General features: G+C 37.9%; 1 protein-coding gene across 7 annotated transcripts in view; it reads right to left on the reverse strand.

Annotated features, from left to right (window-relative positions):
• Positions 1 to 370: 370 nt before the first annotated feature.
• GPR141 (G protein-coupled receptor 141) overlaps positions 371 to 21,469 on the reverse strand; it is a 169,145-nt gene continuing 148,046 nt past the window's right edge. For 6 of the 7 annotated variants that reach the window (XM_074367225.1, XM_074367226.1, XM_074367224.1 and 3 more), the window contains one exon: positions 371 to 3,056. In XM_074367225.1, coding sequence (XP_074223326.1) covers positions 2,131 to 3,042 — 912 coding nt within the window. In that variant the 5' untranslated portion in view covers positions 3,043 to 3,056 and the 3' untranslated portion in view covers positions 371 to 2,130. Of the gene's footprint in view, positions 3,057 to 19,703; positions 19,974 to 21,469 lie in introns of those variants that run through there. The other variant, XM_074367228.1, reaches the window with a different exon arrangement.

Consider the following 21,469-nt stretch of genomic DNA (forward strand, 5'->3'; position numbering starts at 1 on the left):
GTTCACGGAAAATTCCGTTGTCTTATCAAAAAGGAAAAATACATATACATTTTCTTTGTATTTTCCTAAAAGTTGCATTTACTGTTTAATCATGACAGAAATGAAAGACATCATTTAGAATTGAATCAAACTGAGGTTAAGTATTCCCAAAATATAGAAGCATCTTTCCAGTTTATAATGTCATAAAATTGGCAAATCTCCCTTTTAAATTGACTATGTCTGTGGTAGACATTGGTTCTCGTCTTTGCAGACCGAATGCCTTACTTTTTATTGTAGATATTTGGTAACACTTTTGCCACTCTAAAATAAAATTCACAGATAATATAACCCTTTTACACATATATAATGTTCAAATTGTTTTATATATATATATATATATATATATATATATATATGAGTAACAAAAGAGAAAGTTATTTATAATAAAATATATGTATTTCATTGTGTAAATGCTCAGATACGGTCACAAAAGGAGACAAAATGAGGCAGTCTGATGTTGGCACCTGTATTGTTTACATGTGTGTTGTGTTGTATGTTAATTCCACAGATGGTGTTGCCATTGATAATGTGATTTTCCAAAGGAATGAACAACTCTTGGTAAAGTTCTGAGGAAGACAGAGTAAAATCTTTCCTCAATATCTATGGTAGCTGCATTTCTGAAAAATTCAGAAAATTAAAACCATACTAAGAAAATGCTATGTGTTTATGAAAACTGAATAAAATGTAACTAACTGTTCTGATTATTATGAGCATATGTTTTACTTCATGAATGTCTGAAAGAATATTCAAATACAGAGCAAGTCCTGATTATTTTTAATTGTGCACAAGGCAGGGTGTCTAGCCTCTGACCCCAGCCATCAAATACCAGACCAAAAGTGGCCTGAGTGGCCAATGTCACTCCCAATCCTGCAAAAGATTTATTTTTAAAACAATTTGAGACAAAGAACTGGCAAAATGAATTTTTTCATTATTCTGTAAATATTAATGAATAAGATATTTTATATATTGCATTTCTATATTTGGGATAATATTTCTTATAGGTCCACAAAAATAGGCCTATTTATATTTATTTATATAAATAGGTCTTTATTATAATATGTGATAATACAGAGAAAAGCATATTGCCTGACATTAACATATTTAAAATCTGTAAGAGACTATATAATACAATCTACAAGCTATCAGATATTATGATAATAAGACATGGATATATAAGAAGAGAAACAATGTCATTCCTGTAAATACTTTTTAAATTTTTAAAATATTTTACCATAATTATTTTCCTACAAATTTTATGGGTATAGCAAATTTTCGTAAAATTTTTTGGGGTCTTAGAAGTTTTCTTACAAATTTATAGGTCAAATGAGAAAGAAGAAAAACTAAGAAAAGATGGGAAAAGAAGACAAATAGAAATTAAGTTCTTAAAAGAACTTGAAAAAAAGAACAGATAAAATTTAAAACAGGAAAAAATTTGAGAATAAGTCCTGTATACAGTATGTTATTGCTTTTTCTCCCTCAAAACTAATTTCTATGACTCCATAATTTTAGTGATCATAAAAACCCACAGGGGTATTTCTTACTCATCTGATGAATTTATGGATCCACAGAGTATAACAAATAAAGAAAAATCTTTAAATCCTGAGCATTTACCTTGCTGGAAAAAAAAAAAAGTTGCCTTAATTCATTCAGTTCTTCCCTTCCTAACATGAATTGCTTCAGTTTCTGAAGGATCAAATACGAAGCCAGACCAGTTCCAAAGTTTCACAATTTTGAAACTTTGAGGGAAATAGTAGAAATATGGGCAGGAGGGAAAAAATCCACAGGCCTACATTAAGCTAGTAAAACTCAGAAACCATTAGACCCATGGTACCTGAATGGGCCAAGTAGACATTTTACATTGGAAAATAATGCAGTATTGTAACTCCAGGTGGACTGAACATCACTAGTCCTTGTATAGGTATCATTCAGAGATGGTAGGAGTTAAATAAGGGCTGAAATGAATCCTCTGACATTTTATAGTCCTTCTGTTTGACCACATCAAGGCATGGTTTTTTAATCAAGTAATGAAATAACCATTCCTGTCTTCACTGTCAATATAAAGGAAGTAGTTCTGAATACTGTAGTTCGTGGCTAACGGCACAAAAGGCAATTCCATAGGTCAATTATCTTTTGCTTAAACCAATGGCTTCCCCCGAGAACGAAGAGCAGCAAATCAAAGCAGCTAATTGCTGTTACACTCAAGAAGATTTCATTGTAAAATGCAGCATTGTTGTTGCATTCACTTGAGTTTGCCACAGTGTACAAGTAATAGATCCTAAAGAACTGGTAGGGAAGGAAGCAAACAAGAATGACCCCTATAAAAAGCAAGTTTTTCAACTGGGCCCAGAACTCCTGGTGGGATAGTAAGGAGTGGCGTATCTTCCGCACCATCAAAATGATGATGATACTCTGGAAGACCAAAAGAATCACCGCAATGATTATGACAATAATGACTATCATATAGTTGATGACTTGCACAGGTACATGAGCAAGTTCTTTGTGGAATTTAAAACAGTGATATTTATCATACCCCTCCTGAGTTCCATAATGAGAAAAAACCAGGGGCACCACAATGACAATCACCAGTAGCCACAAGCCAGTACTGGCAGCCACAGCATGCAGTTTTCTATAGAATTCCATTTTGTCCTTGTGCTTGAAGAAGAGGAGGAACCTGATGACCAGGATCACCACATAGAACAGGAATGTAAGGTACATGTGGATGTGCACCATGGCGCTCACAAATTTGCAGAAGGGCAACCCAAATGTCCAAGTGTGCTTGATGAGGTAGGTCAAGCGAAAAGGCACTGTCAGCAGAAAAACACTGTGGACCACCACCAGGTTAATAACTGCTGTGGTGGTTACAGACCGGGTGTTCATTTTCACTAGCAGGAACAAAATGGAGATGATGCCCACCAGCCCTCCAATGAGCACAACGAAGTAGAGCCTGGTTAAATGGGGTGTCAGTATAGGTTCAACGCAGGAGGAAATATTGTGGCCAGCCATACTTCAGAAGTCACCTGGAAGAGATAAAGCACCAGTGTAACTAACAAACTTCGAGAATTTTGTTCATGTTTTGTTCACATCGCACAGGCAATGTGACTTTGTCATTTATTTGTTTATATGATGTAAACTTTATCTGCCTTAAGAATAAGACTATTGTCATATACATTTCTGTATACTCTAGACTGAAAGCACAAATCATTGATTCTTAACCTTTAATAGGTTAAAAACCTCATTGAGAGGCCCCCAGAGACATGTCTACATAGTCAAAACAATTTGCATAAAATTAGATTGCAGGCCATTTGAAGCTGATACATGGATACTAGTACTGCAGCAACCACTGGGGGGAGGTGGAACCTAAAATGGACAGAAAGCTGAGTGGATACATTAAGTACACAAAATAATTTTTTTCTTTTACATATCCTAATTCTCTTAATCCCTTCCAATTTATCCACAAATGATCCAAGAGTATTTATACTTAATTCCTTTAGGATACTGATTAGTTTGGCCAAAAAAATTGGCTAAATCAAGGCAAGAGCAAGCAACAGGAGGGTGTATCTGAATTTCTCATCACAGCTATGTTATCATCTAGCCGTGGGATCTTGGCTAAGTTCTTCTCACGGGCCCCAGTGAAAACAGCATGCCTCCCCATTCTCCCATCCCCACCCCTTACGTTCGTAAAAGAACTACTATCATTTTTCCTCTGGACTCCTGAAGGATCCTTTCCCTGTATAGTCTTGGTCCCTTCTAATTTATTATCCAAATTCTAATTTATTATTTACTAAATAAAAGGCATGTAAATCTTTAATTACACAAATCAAGTCATTTTAATTTCTTATTTAAATTCCTCAATTGCCTCCCATTTCTTTCAAGTTAAAAACCAAAATTCTTACATGTCTAGAATGATCAGGGTAATGGCAAATTCTGATCCCTCGAGATCAGATTCAAGAAATAATCTAGAGGCAAAATTGACAGGATTTGCCATGAATTATGTATAGGGAAATGAAGGGAAAGGAAGTGTCTCAATCACTCCCAGATTTCTTACTTAAAGAACTGTGTGATAAGAGGTCTGTTTACTGATAGCAGGGAAACTGAGGATCGAATTTTAGGAAGAACAGCTGAATTCCACATTTAGTACCCGACCTTTGTAATACATTTGCATTTATTCATTTCTTGAATGTCTCTTCATACAGTCAAAATGAACCAACTACTGATACAATACTGGTGAATCGAAAAAGCATTATACAAAATCATGTGTTCTCAATAGGGCAATATTCCCTGCCATGGGGGGAAAATGTTTGTTCTTGAGGCATGAAAAATCTTACTTTTAATGTACAAAACATAGGTATACCTATAGTCCATAAACAGACAAACATTACATCTATGGTATTAGATTTCACAAGCGAGGGAAACACAATTAGGGAAAAATGTCTAAAAATGTCTAAAAGGCTCTTCAGGGGGGCAATAATAAAGTTGAGAACGCTATACTAAATAAAAGACGCTATCCACAAAAGACTACAAGCTGAATGATTTCTTTCTGTAGATAATCAAAACTAATGTGACAGAAAGAAGACCAGTGTAGCTCAGGGCCCAAGTCGCAGGGGAAGGAATTGACTTCAAAGGGGCATGGGGGAACTTATGGGGTGATGGAATGTTTTACGTTGTGTTAGATACAGTTGGAGTTATTTGTCAAAGCTCATCAAATTGTAAACTTAAAGTTGGTGAATTTTTAGGGGGGAGGGAGGTACTTAGTTTTAGTTTTATTTAATTTTTTTAATGAAGGTACTGGGGACTGAGCGCGAAAATTGGTGAATTTTCTTGCATATTAACTTATATTTCAATAAAACTAATTTGAAAAATAATAATCTGACCCTAGAGAGCCTCTGCTTTCATGGATATGGAATAGAATTTCCTTGCAACCCACTTTAAAAGCTTGCCTCATGTTATACTTGTTCTATGTAATGTGTAGTCTCTGTACTTGCCTTTTATTTTCCTCTGTAGAAAAGTAGTTCCATCAGGTAAACATGAAATTACACTGTATTCGTATCTGAATCAAGGATGAATGTGCCACCATAAATTCTACTCATCTTTTCTTTTTCTTTTTCTTTTTTTTTTTGGTTAATGACTTAGAAGGAACAACTTCAGAAAGAAGAAGAAAGTATGAATAATTGCATACGATCTGTCTCAAGTTCTCCTTTCTCGCCAGCTGCCATGGTCTCTCTCAGATATAAGAAGCTCATGTTAAACCTCTAATATGTGCCAGGTACCACATGAGATGCTTGCCTGAGCATAGTCTCATTTAGCCTTCACAGCAGCCATGTGCATTGTGTATGTATCACTATACTGAGTGAAGAAACTGAGCCCCAGGCAGGGTATCATTTGGCTAAGTTCTCCAAAGCCTCTGTCTCTGTCTGTCTGTCTCTTTCTCTCTCTCATACACACATGGAGAAGCAAGTTGTGCCTCTAAGCCCAAGTTTCTAAATCTTAACATCAGAAGAAGGGGAGGCTATTAAGAAATCCGATTCTACTCACATAGCTATATGCCAATATATCTTGAAAGCTGCTCTTCCTTCTTTTTGAATTTCTCTTTCCTACGCCCTTTACTTGGTTTACAGCAGATCCCATAAGGTAGCTCATTCAACGTCCATTCCAACACTTTCTGGTCTGCCAGACAATTTCTGTACACATTTTTTGCAGTTATAGTGCTTATATGTGACCTAGTTTCTGCTAGTCTGTTGTGCTACTGCAAAACTTGGAGGCCAAAGTGAGTCGGGATGTCAGTCTGTAGAGAGATCAGATCATCTGGCAAGACAGGAGTGGAAATGTCTGGTTTCTCTGGGACAGCCATGGCACAGGTATCCAGTACTATATATCATAGATTTCAGGAAGCAGTAGTCAGTGATGTTTCTGCTATTAACTCCAGTTACACTTCTGCCTTCCAAATAAGACTGACCAGGGAAGAATTGTATTTTCCTTTGTATTCACAGAACCTAGTGAAGTTACTAAAATTAATATAAATATTATTACTGAAAACTTACATACTTAACAGTAGAGTGCTCAGCTGTAAGTATACAGCTCAATGAATTTTAACACAGTAAACATATCCTCACCAAAGGTAATCACCATCCTGACAACTAAAACCATATAGGTTTGCCTACTTTGAATTTTATACAAATTCAATGTCCTTTCTGTGTGTGTAGTTTAGTTCACTCAACATTATACTTTGAGATTCATTCATGTGTATAGTTTTAGTTAGTTCTTATTTAGTAAATTATATCATTGTATGATTATTTCACAATTTATCCATTCTACTGTTAATAGACAATAGTGTTATTTCCAGTTATAGGGCTATTATAAATACATGCACATTCCTATAAATATCTTTTGTGAAAATAAGTATGCATTTCTGATGGGAATTTACTTAATGCATTTCTGTTGGGAATTTACCTAAGTGTGGAATTGATGGACTGTAGGGTATATCTGTGTTCAGCTTCTGTGAAAGCCTCAAACAGTTTCTGATATAGATTCCCACTAACGTTTGATGAGAGTTTCAGTTGCTCCACAACCTCAAGAACACCCAGAATTTTCTGCCTCTTTCATTTTTGCTGTTGTAATAGATATAGTTGGATTGCATTGTGGTTTTATTCTTCATTTACCCAATGAATAATAAAGGTGAGCACATTCTTACATATAAATTGGACACTTGGATATCCTGTTTTGTGAAGAGCCTTTTGCAGTCTTTTGCCATATTTCTGTTTGGTTGCCTGCCTTTTTCTTATTGATTAGTAGTAGTTCTTTATCTAGCCTAGATATTACTCCTCTGTTGGAGATACGTCTTGTAAATATCTTCCTCCACTTTCCTTTTCATTCCTTAATTGGTATCTTTTGATGAACAGAATATCTAACTTTCAGTATTACCAATTTTGTCAAATTTTTTTCAAAGTCAGCACTGTCAAGTTCTGTTAAGCAATCTGACTGCTCAAAGGTAATAAAGACAGTATGCTGTGTTTTCTTCTGTTTAATTTTTAATTTTTTTCATTTTTAGGTATACAATTAATCTAGAATTGATTTTTTATGGTAATGGTAATGTATGGTAGAAAGCCATGATTATTTTTTTCCCATAGGGATAGCCAATTGACTAAGAATCAATAATTGGGAAGACCATCCTTACCCCACTAAACTACAGTGTCAGCTGTGTCATAAATCAGGCGACCTGATATGGGTCAGTTCAGTCCATTTTTAGGGCTCCAGTGTGTTCCACTGGTTTATTGATCTATACATGTGCAAATACCACACTGTCTAAATCACTAATGCACTATAGTAAGTTTTCATAACAGGTAGTGCAATTTTTCTAGCTTTCTTTTCCTTAAGGTCAGCTGAGCTATACTTGACCTTCTGCACTTCCATGTAAGTTCTAGAATCTGCTTAGAAAAACTTCAGGGGTTTTTAACAGAGTTGTGTTGAAACTGTAGCTATCAGTAGCTTTAGATGGATATTAATAGCTTTTCAATATTGAGTCTTCTAATCACTGAACATAACATATCCCTCCATTTTCTTTAATTTGTCTCAATAATGTGTTGTAATTTCCTATAGAGAAAGAAGTATTGTATATGCTTTTTTGTATTGGTTGAGATAATCATGATTTCTCTCCCTTTTTTTGGTTAGTGCAGTTAATTACAATGATTGATTTGCACATACTCCACACTTGTGTAGCTGGAATAAAACCCATTTTGATGTGGTATATAAACCTCGATAATATATTATTTTATTTTAAGTCCTTTTGCATAGAATTTTGGTTCTCTTATGAGAAAGACTGGTCCATGATTTTCTTCTCAGTGCCCTTGTTGGGGGTAACAAAGTTTTACTGACTTCATTAAACAAACTTAGAAATGTTCTCTCATTTACCATTTTCTAAGAGTTTATGCACAATTGATGTTATCCTTCCAGTATTCTATATAGTCAGCTGGGATTACATTTAATTATATTATTCATATCATTTACATACACAGTGTTTTGTGGGGATTTTCTGTCTCCCTGTTCTAGCAGCAAATGTGAGGAGGTTTTTATGGTCTTTCATTCATTATAGATTATTCTGTCAACTTTTATTTTATATGTTTCTATACTATGCCATTGGTGCATAAAAATTTAGAATAGTGATATATTCATCATAAAATGTCCTCTTTATTTCTAAAAATGATTCTTTCTTAAGATCCACTTTTTCTGATATACCGAGTCTTCTTTGGTTTAGTATTCGCACTTTACATCTTTTTCCATCATTTTATTTGCAACCTTTATTGTTCTAACATTTAAATTGTGTCTTTGCATAGAAAACAAATTTATGGTTACCAAAGGGGAAGAGGAGTAAGGAATAAATTAGGAGTTTGGGACTAACAGATACACGCTACTATATAAAAAACAGATAAACAACAAGGACCTACTGTAAAGCACAGGGAACTATAGTTAATATCTTGTGATAACTATAATGGAAAAGTGTCTGGAAAAGACACTTCATTTTGTTGATTGTTTCCTTTGCTGTGCAGAAGCTTTTTAGTGTGTATAATCCCATTTGTCTATTTTTGCTTTTGTTCCCTATGCTTTTGATGTTATTTCCAGGGCCAATGTAAACAGGCTTTTCCCCTAAGTTTTCTTCTAGGAGTTTTGTGGCTTCAGGTCTCACAATTAAGTCTTTAATCTATTTTGAGTTAAATTTTGTATATAGTGTAAGATGAAACTCCAATTTTATTCATTTGCATCCAGTTTTCCCAAGACCATTTAATAAAGAGACCATACTTTCCCCCTTGCATATTCTTGTCAAAGATCGGCTGACCATCTATACATGGGTTTATTTCTAGACTCAGTTGTGTTCCATTGGTCTCTGTGTCTGTTTATTTGCCAGTACCATACTATTTGGATGCCTTTGTAATATATTTTATATTACAGCTTTGTATAGTAGCTCTGTAATGTATTTTGAAATCAGAAAATTTGATGCCTCCAACTTTGTTCTCCTTGTGCATAATTCCTTTGGCCACGCAGTCTTTTGTTGTTCCATATGAATTTTAGGACTTTTTTCCTATTTCTGTAAAAAATGCCATTGAGATTTTGATAGAGATCACATTAAATCTGCAGATCACTTATGGTGGGATGGATTACTATGGGTAGTAATTTTAACAATATGAATTCTTTCAATTCATGAATACAGGGTATTTCCACTTATTTCTGTCTGCTTTAATTTCTTTCATCAGTGTCTTATAGTTTTCAGTGCACAAGTCTTTTAAGTTTATTCTTAAGTATTTTATTCTTTTTTATGCTATTGTTAATGGGATTGTTTCCTTAATTTACTGTTTCAGATAGTTTATTATTAGCTTATAGAAATCTAACTGATTTTTATAGGATGATTTTTTAATTCTGCAACTTTAATGAATTCATTGATTAATTCTAACAGGGTTTTTGTTTGTTTGTTTGTTTTTGTAGAGCTTTTAGGGTTTTCTACATATGAGATCACATTTTCTGCAAAGAGACATAATTTTACTTCTTTCCAATTTGGATACCTTTTATTTCATTTTCTTGCTCTTTTTCTTCTTAATTGCTCTTTTAATTTCTTTTTAATTTCAGTACCATGTTGAATAGAAACAACAGAGTGAGCATCCTTGCCTTGTTTCAGATCTTGGAGGAAAAGATTTCAGTTTTTCACCATTGAGTCTGATGTTAGGTGTGGATTTTTCATATATGGCATATATTGTGCTGAGGTAAGTTTCCTCTACGCATAATTTTTTGAGTATTTTTTTTAATCATGAAAGGGTATTGAATTTTATCAAATGCTTTTTCTGCATCCATTGAGATGATTATTCTAGCCTACATTCTGTTAATGAGGTATATCACATTGATTGGATATGTATATTGAACCATTCTTGCATCCAGGGATAAATTTCACTTGGTCATGATGTATGAGGCCTTTAATGTGCTGTTGAATTGGTCTGATAATATTTTGTTAAGGATTTGTGCATGCATGTTCATCAGGGATATTGTACAAGCCTCACAGATGGCCTGCCTTAGATGGCAGCTGCTGCATGTCTGCCTTCTCTCAGCGAAGCTGTGCCATGCACTCTCTCAGTCTGCCTGCAGGGGGCACACTCTCTCACATCCTAGCTCCAACTCTGGCTTAGGTAACATAATGAGAAAAGGGAGGTTAAGAGGTTTTCATAGAGTGTGTTCTTTTTTTTTTTTTTTTTTAACACACTCTTCCTCTTTGCCTCCCACATGGCACTTTCTCTTTTTGTTCTCTTGAAGACCACTCCATTCCACACAGTTGTCCTCTACCAAGATGGCTCATCAGCTTTTGAAAGCCAAACAAAACTAGAATGGGGCCTACAGAAAGAAGACAATGATGCAGTGAAGGCTTTTGAGAGTCAAAGGCAGTAAGGGAGAACAGATAGGCATGCAGCTACAATATCTTCTCAGGAAAAAAAAAAGAAAAAAAATGTATGTATGCAAGAAGTATTCCTCTGCATATGCGATGTGACTCCAGTGATTAATAGAAATTTTTAATTAGTTGGCATAAAAAATTTATTTCTCCTCTCCTTCATTCTTTCTCAGAGAAACACTTAAGTTCTCCTGCATACTTGACTTGCTTGTAGCCAGGGCTGTGCATGTCCAATACCACACTGTCAGAGTCACTTCCCCACCTGTGTGGGGACAGGGTCATTGCCACATGTTCACCACATCCTGTTGTCTGATACATGAGAAGGATGGACACATGGATGAATAGCATTATCTTATCAATATTATATTAAAGAACTGTATTCTCCAAATTGAAGTTGAAACAGTAAAATCTGCAGACAATTCTCATTTGAGTTATGAGCTACATCCTTTCTTCATGTCAGATCTTTTTGTACAGTGGTTTACTTCAGTGACAATTAATAGCAACATCAATTCAACCAAAGTAAACGGATTTGTTTAAACCCGGACTATTAAATATTTCCTAATCTATTACTTTACGTGTGAGAGTTGGATGCCCACAAAAGAATGGGGGATATCTTAAGTTTTTGTACAAAATGGAAAGTTCAAAACTTTAAAATCTTGCAAAGAAATATCTTCATTGCAAAAACTTTGAACACACACAAAAATAGTAAATAGAGTTTAGAAATGCTTCCAATGGCTCACTGCAGAATAGCTTGTTAATGAGAATAGTCCTTACACTGGGAAAACCGAGGGGATGTCTGAGAGAAGCAGTCGGGCCTGGGAGACAGACACTACACGCAGCACCTAGGGACCTGGAGCAGCTGAGCCAACACCCACAGTCACAGCATCCAAGGACAAGCTCAGCTGAGGGCTTTGACGGGTGTCATATACAGAATGTGCCCAGTGAAGTTCAGTGAACACTTGCAGATAGTAGATAGCCTCTTATTAAATGAGAAGCTCTGTTTCTTTCCCTGGATGTCAAATTTAGTTGCTATGCTTTTGGATTTTTTAATATTCAGTCTCAGGTTTTGAAATTTGCCCTGTGCTTTGGGACAAAGACACTTAAAGAAGAGGAGAACACTTGCAACTTAGAAGTCACTCCGGATTGAATGTTTGAGACCCACTATTTGTTATTATTTGAAGACTCCACTGCAAACTCAATTCTTGTAGAAAAAAATTTAAAAATAAAAATAGGGCGAGGGGGAGGAGACAAGGCAGAGAGGAAGGCAGGCTCTGAGGCTCCCAGCCAGCAGTGCTGTCATCCCTTACAGGCTTTGAGTTGACTAGCATTTTCCTAGCATCAAAATTTTTATACCTGGAAGTAACATAAATGTATTTATTTACCCAGATGATTGTCTAATATAATAAGAAGTGTTTGCAAAAGAGCGCAGCTGATCTCTGTGTCACCTGAAGAAAATTAAGGGACATACTTTCTGCTTCCATGGAGATGACCCACTACAAATATAAGGAGCCAGAGAATTTTTAAAAAACAACGTATACAACATTTCTTTGTTGATAATATTTAGACGCCACCCTTACATCTTCACTGTGTTTCCCCTTCCCCAACAGTCTGCCCTGTTCACCCCGTCCTGTATATGCCCGAGCTCTAAGCTCAGATTCCTTTTCCTTCAGGGCCCTCCCTGGTGCCCTTATACACTCTCAGCTGCTCTCTCAGAATGCTTTACCTAAGCATCTCATTCCTTCTTTTCCTGCTTTATTAATTCCCATTTAAATTCTTTATTTTAGTCATTTGTGTACCTGTTTTTAATGTTGAATTTCTTTCAGAACTAAGACTTTTTTGGGGGATGGGTGGGTGAATGGGTGAAATAATGGTGAAAAACTACCTTGATCTTATTAAACATCTTTAAAAAGGCTACATTTGGATCTAATCCAGTAACTGATGTCAGGAGTCTGGAATAAGCTGCAGACCAGGGCACTCTCTCCTAAGTGAGCAGGCTGCCTCCCTGGCTCTCCCCGAAGCACCTTGCCTTGGGCAGTGATCTCTTGTTTATCTCTGTGACTGACCCCGGAAGCACAGCAGGAAGACTGGCCTCAAACTCCGATTTCCCTCTGTCCTCTCACTTTCCTACTTGAAACCCTTCGTTGGTTCCTTTTAGTGAAAAGAATGAAGTCTGACACCTACCATGTCATAGAAGCCCTTTGAAATCTGACCCCAACTGATATGTGAAAGCGTATTTTTTGTCACGACCCCTCTTTCCTCGCCCCACCTTCAGCCTATGCCCAGACTGACAGATCTTCTTGCCATTCCTGGAATGTCCTTTTTCATAGCTACAGCTTGTTTCTTCTCTTTGTAGATCCCAAATGTACCACTAGACATGGGAGGCTGAAGTCCAAATTATATCATAAATGATATTATTTCCCTTCTTAGAACTTTCCCTGGCCTCCCACTGTCTCTCAGACATCAGAGATGTATAAACGTCTTAGCATGACATACTAAATCTGTCCCACTGGACTTTATGGTTCTACATCCAGCCTCTCTGCCACTGGAGCACCAGGATTTCCCTTCTTTGTTCTGCTCTGACATCAACCCCCACACAGGAGAGCCCCTCATCTCTGTCTGAGGCTTGGCGGGGGCTGTTTCCTTGTCTCTTGCCAGTTCCCTTCCCAGTGCTTTGCCCACAGCCCTGCTTGGGCCTCAGTGGTCATTGCCCATGGCCTGAGGACTACCTCAGTATCAGAAGTGAGACATAGAAGTGGCTTCTATGGCTGTTTTATATAAGGAATCCATGGTAGAACCAACATCAAAGAGCAGTCTACAAAGCGAGGGTCCTAAAAAAAAATGGTAGAGTACTACAGAATGGCATTAGGCAATCCACATCCTCATGAGTGCATAGACTTCAGTCCACAGGACCCCCTCCCCCTTCTAGAAGAGCATCTATAATCTATTTTGGGATTTCTCACTTTATTTAATAAAAAAATCATATCATTTTAAAGTACCTTTCATATAGTAGGTAGTAAATATTCTGAGATGAATAAAACATTTCCCTCCCTGCATTTAAATCTCCTTCTGTCTGGTAGGGGAGAAAGAAGTACATAAATTATTACAACACCTACAAGAATTCAGAGGGGGATGTAATTTATTTAACATATAGCGGAGAGTAAAGGCATCAAAATGTAGTAGCGATGGAGTAATGTTTGGGCACGGGTATGTAACAGGTGCTGGATCTTGAAGGATGCATTAAAGTTCCAGATGCAGAGAGGAGGAGATAGAGCACTGCAGGTAAAGACAAGCATGTGAGAAAAGACATGGATGCATGTTCAGGGAATTAACAATAGATGTGCCAGGAACATTAGGTAAATTAGTAGAAAACAGGTGAATATCTCTACGTGAGGCTTGCAAGATACACAGCATGTTGCCACTCTGAGGATTTCCTATTTCAATCTGAAAATTATAAGAGATGCACACTTTAAAATATCAAATGACATTTTAATATTTCAATTCTGAAAGTTTACTTTTGGCAACAGAATGGAGAAAGGATTCGAGGAGGGCAGGACAAAAAGAGTGGTACCATTAGCAGGCTATTATGCTGATCAAGTTTAAATATTAAGAGGATTGGTGCAAGTTGACACCACCTAGGAGAACGCACCCCCAAATTAAACAAAACTGAAGACTCGGGCTGGAGAGGACATTGCATGCTTCAGGTACATCAAACAGCAAATGATGACATCTGTGTATCACATCAACAGTAAAGCCTGGAATAATCACTGAACATTTTATGAAAACAAACACCACATTAAAAAAAAAAAATCAAACACCTCAGGTAAATGAACTAACAGACTAGTTAGTTTGCTAAAAGGACAAAGGAGGAAAAAGTAACTTTAAATGTAGTTACTACCCTCAAAGAGAAGAAAATGATGTGAGAAAAATTCAATTATAGTTGTTATTGAATAAAAGATGTACCAAACTAACAAACACAATTGGTGAACTTGTAAAAATGTTCAGAAAGATTCTCTCAGATGAAACAAAAGATGGCCAAGAAGGAATATTTCAAAGAAATTCTACAGAACACCTAGGGCAAATCTAGAAGTTCCAATATCATCCGGAGAGAGCAAAATGGAATGGATTACTCAAATAATCGAAGAACATTTCCTACACATGAAAAAGATGACATATTTATGTTAAAGGATCTCACCCAGTGCTGGGATGAATTAATAGAAAAGACTCTCAGACACATCAGGATGGAATTTCAAATCGCAAAGAACAAGCTCGCATATCCACTTGGATGTCTCATAAACATTTCAAATTTGATATGTCCAAAGCTGACCTCCTGTACCTTTCTTCCCCACCTCCAGGCAAACACAGACATGTTACTTTCAAAGTCCTTCCAGTATCAGGTAATAGTAACTCCACTTTCTAGTCGCTTGAGTGAAAAATCTTAGAGGCATCTTTGAGTCCTCTTTTTCTCCCCAAATTAACCTCCCCTCCTTAAGCAACTTCTTTCATCTCTTCTTCAAAATAATCAACATTGGATCCCTGAACCAGATTTTTTTTCTATAAAGGACTTTCCTGGTACAATTGACAAAATCTGAACAGAGTCTACAGATCAAGTAACAGAACTGAATCACTGTATGTGGTTATATAAGAGAATGTACTGTTCTTAGGAAATATATACTGCGTGTTGTAGGGGTAAAAGCATCATGTTTTCAACTTACTCTGAAATGGATAAAAAAATTATAACATGTATATATAAATCAAATGTGGTAAACATTACAGTTGGGAAATCTGGGTTAATGACATATTGCAGTCCTTTGTGCCATTTATATAATGTGTTTCTAAGTACAGAATTTTTCTAAGTTAAAAATCACAAAAAATGAAATAAATCTAAGGTGTGTCTTCTCTTCACTACTTGCATTACTACAACTATGATTCGAGCTGCATCATGTTCACTGTGAATATTATGACAAAATCATGAATTCTCCCCTACAGCCTATTCTCACTCAGCAACCAGAGTGATATTTCAAAATGTAAGTCAGAAGATGTCACTCCTCTCATCACAACGCTCTAATGACTTATCATGTTACTCAGAGTCAAGTCAAAATTTGGAAAATGGTCTATTAGGCCTGATAGAATTTAAGCCCTCTTCCGCCCCACTCTCTTTGATCTTATCTCCTACAACTCTCCCTTCCAACTAAACATAACTCCTTGCTCTCCTTCAGAAATCCCTGGCATGTTCCCACCTCAAGGCCTTTGCACATGAAATTTCCTCTTCAGGAGTGTCCCCCCCACCAGATACCTGCACAACTTGCACCTTCAACCCGTTCACATCTCTAGCCAAAGATACTTCATTAATTCCTTTCCTGGTCTTCATAATTAAGATGTCAACACTTACCGCTTCCACCCAGCACACTTCATCCTATCTTTCTATTTTATTATTCTGCACACCACTTATCACTGACATACCACATGTTTTAGTTGTTTGCTTGTCTTCTTGCTCCCTCCACTACGATTCAAACTCCTTGAGGACAAGAAATTCTGTTTTGTTCACTGTTTTACTTCTAGCACTGGGAACAGTGCTTTGCACATAATACCTTCTTAATAAATAATTGTTCAGTGAATGAAACCAAACATACTAAAACTTCCCAAAGAGGGAAACAAAAACCAGATATTCTATAAAATAATTTAAAACAAATCAGCATCAGACTTTTGACATATTTAAGGCCGGAGAAAAAATCTGAATGGTTTTGAAAGATGATTTTGAATTTAGAATTCTGCTTTCAATCAAACTACCATTTGAGGTGGAAAGAAAAGGAAAGGTATTCTGAAACACGAACACTCAGAAATCTCTCAGATCATCCCTGAATTATTAATGTATATTCTAGTAAAATGAAAAAGGATATATGGGATGCCAAAAATAAAGTAGCAGGGAAGTGACATCAGCATCACTGTGTAGTGAGAGGCTCTCTTTGTTTCTCCCCATCAATCTACAACCGGTAAAGCATCCACAACTCAACAAAGGTGCCTCTGCCCGACACACCAGGGTAATGGAGAATTTCACATATCTGTACATCTAAAAGTAGGCGGATTGGAACAAACAGAGGAGGTAGAACCAGAAAAACAGCAGAGATGGCACCTGCAATCCCAGGTCACCAGCCGCAGCAGCTGAGCCCAGAGCACCAGAGAACTCAGTACAGCAGGGGAGGAGGTGCAGACAACCCCGGCCTCCCAGCCACAGTGCAACTACAGCCGCCAATAAGTGGGCAGCAGTGGTAGCAGGGCCTGAGACCTTGTCCCTCCAGCCACAGAGGTGCCCACGACCCCAGCCCTCTGCCCTTCACCTGCAGCAGCAGAGCCTGTGAACCTGACAATATCCGACAGGGCAGAGGTGCCTGCACGACCCCAGCTCCCCACCACCTTCCCCATTCCCGGTGGCGAGGGTGGGTGGGGTAGGGCGGGGAGGAGGGGTGGGGTGGCGGGTGGCCTGCAACTCAGGAGATCCTGAACTTGGTGGAAGGGCCCACCCATCTCGGTGCCCCAGGCAGTGATGCCAGTGATACCGGCAGCAGCAAGACACCGATGATCCTGCAGGCACAAGCAGTGATAATGAGGGCATGGGACAACGCTTCTGACAGAGGCAGTGAAGGGTGGAAAGTGCCATCTCAAATATAACCAGAGGCAGCTCAGGTTAAGAGAAACCAAAAGCTCGTGGTATAGCGCCGTCTACTGGCAAACAAAAGAAAGGCCTCTAATTTCTAACCCGTTGAATTCTTTGAGACAAGTAGAAAAACAAGACAAAAACTTTACTTAGAGGAAAGTTGCTCAATACTTCAAATGTGTCAGCAAAGAAACAAGTCATCAAGTACCATGAAAAACCACAGTGACACGGTACCAGAAAAAGAAAATGATGATTCTCCAGAAACTAAACTCAAAGTCACAGAATATTGTGATTTAACTGATAGAGATTTCAAAAAAGCTATCATGAAGAAACTCAATGAGCTATGAGAAAACCAGAAAGGCAGTTCAGTGAACTCAGGAATAAAATGAATAAACAGAAAGAATACTTTACCAAAGAGGTTGAAACTCTAAAAAATAACCAAACAAATTCTGGATCTGAAGACTACAATACATGAGACGAAGAAGGCATTGGAAATAGAGACCATATGGGAGATGGAGCTCATTAGCGAGCTCAAGGAGAGAAATCTAGAAATGATACAGATACAGAAAGAAAGAAAATCAAGATCCAAAAAAAGAAGAAGTTCTATGAGAACTATCTGATCCTTTTAGGAAGGGCAATGTGATTGTAATTGGTATCCCAGAATGAGAAGAGAGGGAGAAGGGAGCAGAGAACTTATTTAAAGAAATAATAGCTGAGAACTTATCAAACCTGCGGAAGGAACTGGATATACAAGCCCATGAAGCTAAAAGAACAGCTAATTACCTCAACACAAAAAGACCTTCTCCAAGATGCAATATATTAAAACTATCAAAGTTGAAGAGAAGGAAAGAATTTTAAAGGCAGCCAGGGAAAAAAGGATTATAACCTACAAAAACAAACAAACAAAAAAAAAAACAAAAAAAAAACCTCACTAGGCAATCAGCAGATTTCTCAGCAGAAATTCTATAGGCCAGAGGGAGCAGTCTGTGAGTTCTTTCTATTCCCAGGGACAGCTTCCTTCAGATCTGTAGGTCTGTAGGTATTAAAATATGCTGTGAATTCTGATCCTCACATATATCCCTCTCCTCCTTACTGGAAATCTTGCTTCAAAGAAATACTTGTTGCCCAAGGATTGTGCTTTGTTTTCAAGAAATATCAAATCTGTGGAAGTGTGTTCCTGAAACTCCCCCATTTCCACGGCTGCAATGGTCTTCTTGCCACCCTCACCACAGCTTCTGGGCTACTTAAACCACCCAACCCCAAATGACAGAGAAACAACATGTCAGGGGACCAGTAAGGGAGGACGACTTCCGATAGACAAAACTTGGTAGTCAGCCGTGCTGGTAACTTCCTCCCTCCCCTCTAAGCTCCCATGTACCCCAGTGAAGAATTAAAACACAGGAAAGTAAGGATATGCTGTCACTAAAGAAGACTGTTTTTCACAATTTCATCTCACATGATTCAGGCTGAGTGTGTTTCATCAAGTATCACAAGTAGGCTTTGTTCCCTTTGGCACCACTATGATCATTTGTTGGCTAAATTTTCTACTTGTTTACCTTCTTCTCTGTTATCTTTTTTTCCTTCATAATAATTACTGAGGTTTTATTTCCTTTTCTTTTCTCAGTGTTTCTAGTTATTTTTTTTTATTATAAAAAGAGGCAACTAAATTAAAGAAAATAAAGAAAAATTAGAAGAACAGAAATTTTCCACTCTTTTCAATCTTTTAGTATTTTCTGCTACTATCTTTGTATGCATCTATGTTAGTGAGATAGATAATAATCACATTGTGTCTCAATTTTCAACCCATATTTTTTCACTAGTAATATGTTGAAGTAATTAGCCTTGAAGCTTCTGTACTTTTAAATGACTACATAACATCCCATCAAGTGTTCGCCTTCAATGTAATTTAACCAAATTTTCAGTAATCAGACATTTCTAACTTAATGTTGTTATAAATAATTCTATGATAAATATTTTGTGAATTAAGCATTGTACACATTTTAGATTATTTTCAGAAGCCGGTATCTAAGAAAAGAGTGGTTGTGTGACATGAAAATAATTCGTGGATCTAGACTTATATTGCCAAATTGCTTTACATTGACAGATACAAAATATTCATTTAAAGTAAAAAATTTTTCCCTGCTTCCTAATTTAAGCTATTTCTATCAAGCAGTTTTTTTTTTTAAATACTTCATTCAAATGACTCCACCCAATCTTTATTTGTCGTTCTTGTGGGCAGAATACTGAAATGAGAGAAACAGGGAGCTGTGGGTAAAATACTGTCACGTAATGCATTACCCCTTGAAACATACTCTCAGCCCCCAGTAAGCTGAGCCAACAATGAAAGGCAAGTATTCCATAGGTTCTATAGGTATTCTGTTCAAATCCTGTCTTTGCTTCACATCTAAATAGAGTCTGGAAAAATCACGGACCTCTGTCTTGGAGCTCAGTATAATCTGCCAACCAGTCAAGACCACCTGGGGAGGAGTGGGTGTAGACAATGACTTTCGGGGAGGCTGAGTCTCTCTATTCAAGGAAAGGTGGCTTTTCACTTGAGAACTAACCAATATCTATGGTTGGAAGGCACCATACCTCCAAAGTGAATGTGAAGCATCTCACTCGGAGCAGTAAGACTTTCCACAAGTCACAGCTTTGAGAAGTTAGCCAGGCAGACCTGCCGAGGCTCCCCCTCCTCCCGTCTCCAGGCTCAGGTGCCTCTGGCTTTATGCGTTCTCATCAGCAGTGGGCACTTGTATTCTAGCACCATTATGCCGGCAGCAATAGCTAGGATGTCCTCCGTCCTTCCTCGGTGCCTGGTACTGTGATGGAAATGCCATGTACATTGCTTATAATCCTCCCAAGAAGTCTAGGATCTGGGTATTTTTATCCCAGATATCTGATGAAGAAACTGAGGCTCAGGAAAGCGAAGCAACTTTCCCAGGTTCATTCAGCTAACAAGTGGCAGCGCTGAAGCCCAGACGCCGAGCGCCTCTTCACAGGGCTGCCGCAGTTCAGAAGTCGTCCTCCTGTGACAGGAGGTGGCCATTCCATCCTGCTGCATCCCTGCTCGCCTCTAAGGCAGGGACTTTCCTAGACTGTTGGTTCTTGTTTCTCCACCGCACTTGTTTATACCTCTGTGGCCAGTTACCCAGGTATTTAAAGGCAGTTCATTTGAACACTAGTAGAAGACTTGGAGGAGTAATTAAAATAGGCCCACTCAGTAGTCTCTAAAGCCAATAAATGTTTGAGAAATTGTTCATCAGGTTGAAATATAACAGAAAAACAAAACTGCATTAAACTTCAATTATCAAAATTTAATTTGTCCTGAAGATAGAATCCTGAGTCCTTTTCTTAATTCCTTTTTACTTTTTGAACTGTAAGTTCATAATTCCCTCTTTTTGAGATTGGAAATCACACAGAGAGATGGTTACAGGGGGCTCTGACCAGCTGCTCAACACCAGATGAATCTAGCCCAGGGACGGCCACGTCTGGTCGTTGTTGGACACAAGGGGCTGCTGTCTGTAATTTCCCGCTGCCTGTGCCCAGGGATCCCTGATGTGCCACTGGGACACAGCCTTCTTCTAAGAGTGCCAGGCAGGAGTCGCACTGCATCTTTCCTCTGGCTGCTTTGACCCAGCTCTCTCTGGGTCTTGAGTATCCTGGAACCCCCCAAACCTCCTCTCATGCTGATGCTTCTTTCTTTACTCCATGCCCTCAAATTAATTTAGATGTATCTCTTTGATTATTGACCCTCCCAGGACCAGCCAGCCCCTCAAATATTGACTCCAGCCTGGCTCTGAAGTTCTCTAGGGCCTCCTTCCTCTGTTACTCATTCTGGCCCCTGCTTCCAAGGGCTGCTTCTGCTTCCCGTCATCACTGCTTCACTCCTAATGGAACTTCTAAAAGAATTCAAGCTTTGCCTTACGCTCTTGTTCCCTCACCTCTTTCCTTCAAAGTTTTCCCCCTGTCCCATCCCACAGGGGCCCAAGTAATTTCTTGCAGAAATCCCAGACTAGGAGGAGGTGCCACTTGTTTCTTCAGTTTCCCGTCTAATTCTCAGCTACCCCCACTACTTTATTTTTGGTTTGCTACCCAGCTTCCTCTGAACTTCATATTCTAACCATAGCCAAGATGAATTCTTAGACAATTTAGTCTTTTCTTACAAAAATGACTCATGACTTTCAGATATGTGTGGCAAAGGGTATGTTTCAGTTTTTTTGAAGAGAGGAACTAAGTTTCTCCAGATTACAGGAGAGCATCTGATGAAATTCTCCATTTACAAATAGTAAAATATACTCTTCATACCTCTATACTGCACCCCCCACCAACCACACACACGCAACATTTATCAAGGCAGT

Source organism: Camelus bactrianus, chromosome 7 (assembly GCF_048773025.1).
Source record: "Camelus bactrianus isolate YW-2024 breed Bactrian camel chromosome 7, ASM4877302v1, whole genome shotgun sequence".
Taxonomy (NCBI): Eukaryota; Metazoa; Chordata; class Mammalia; order Artiodactyla; family Camelidae; genus Camelus; species Camelus bactrianus.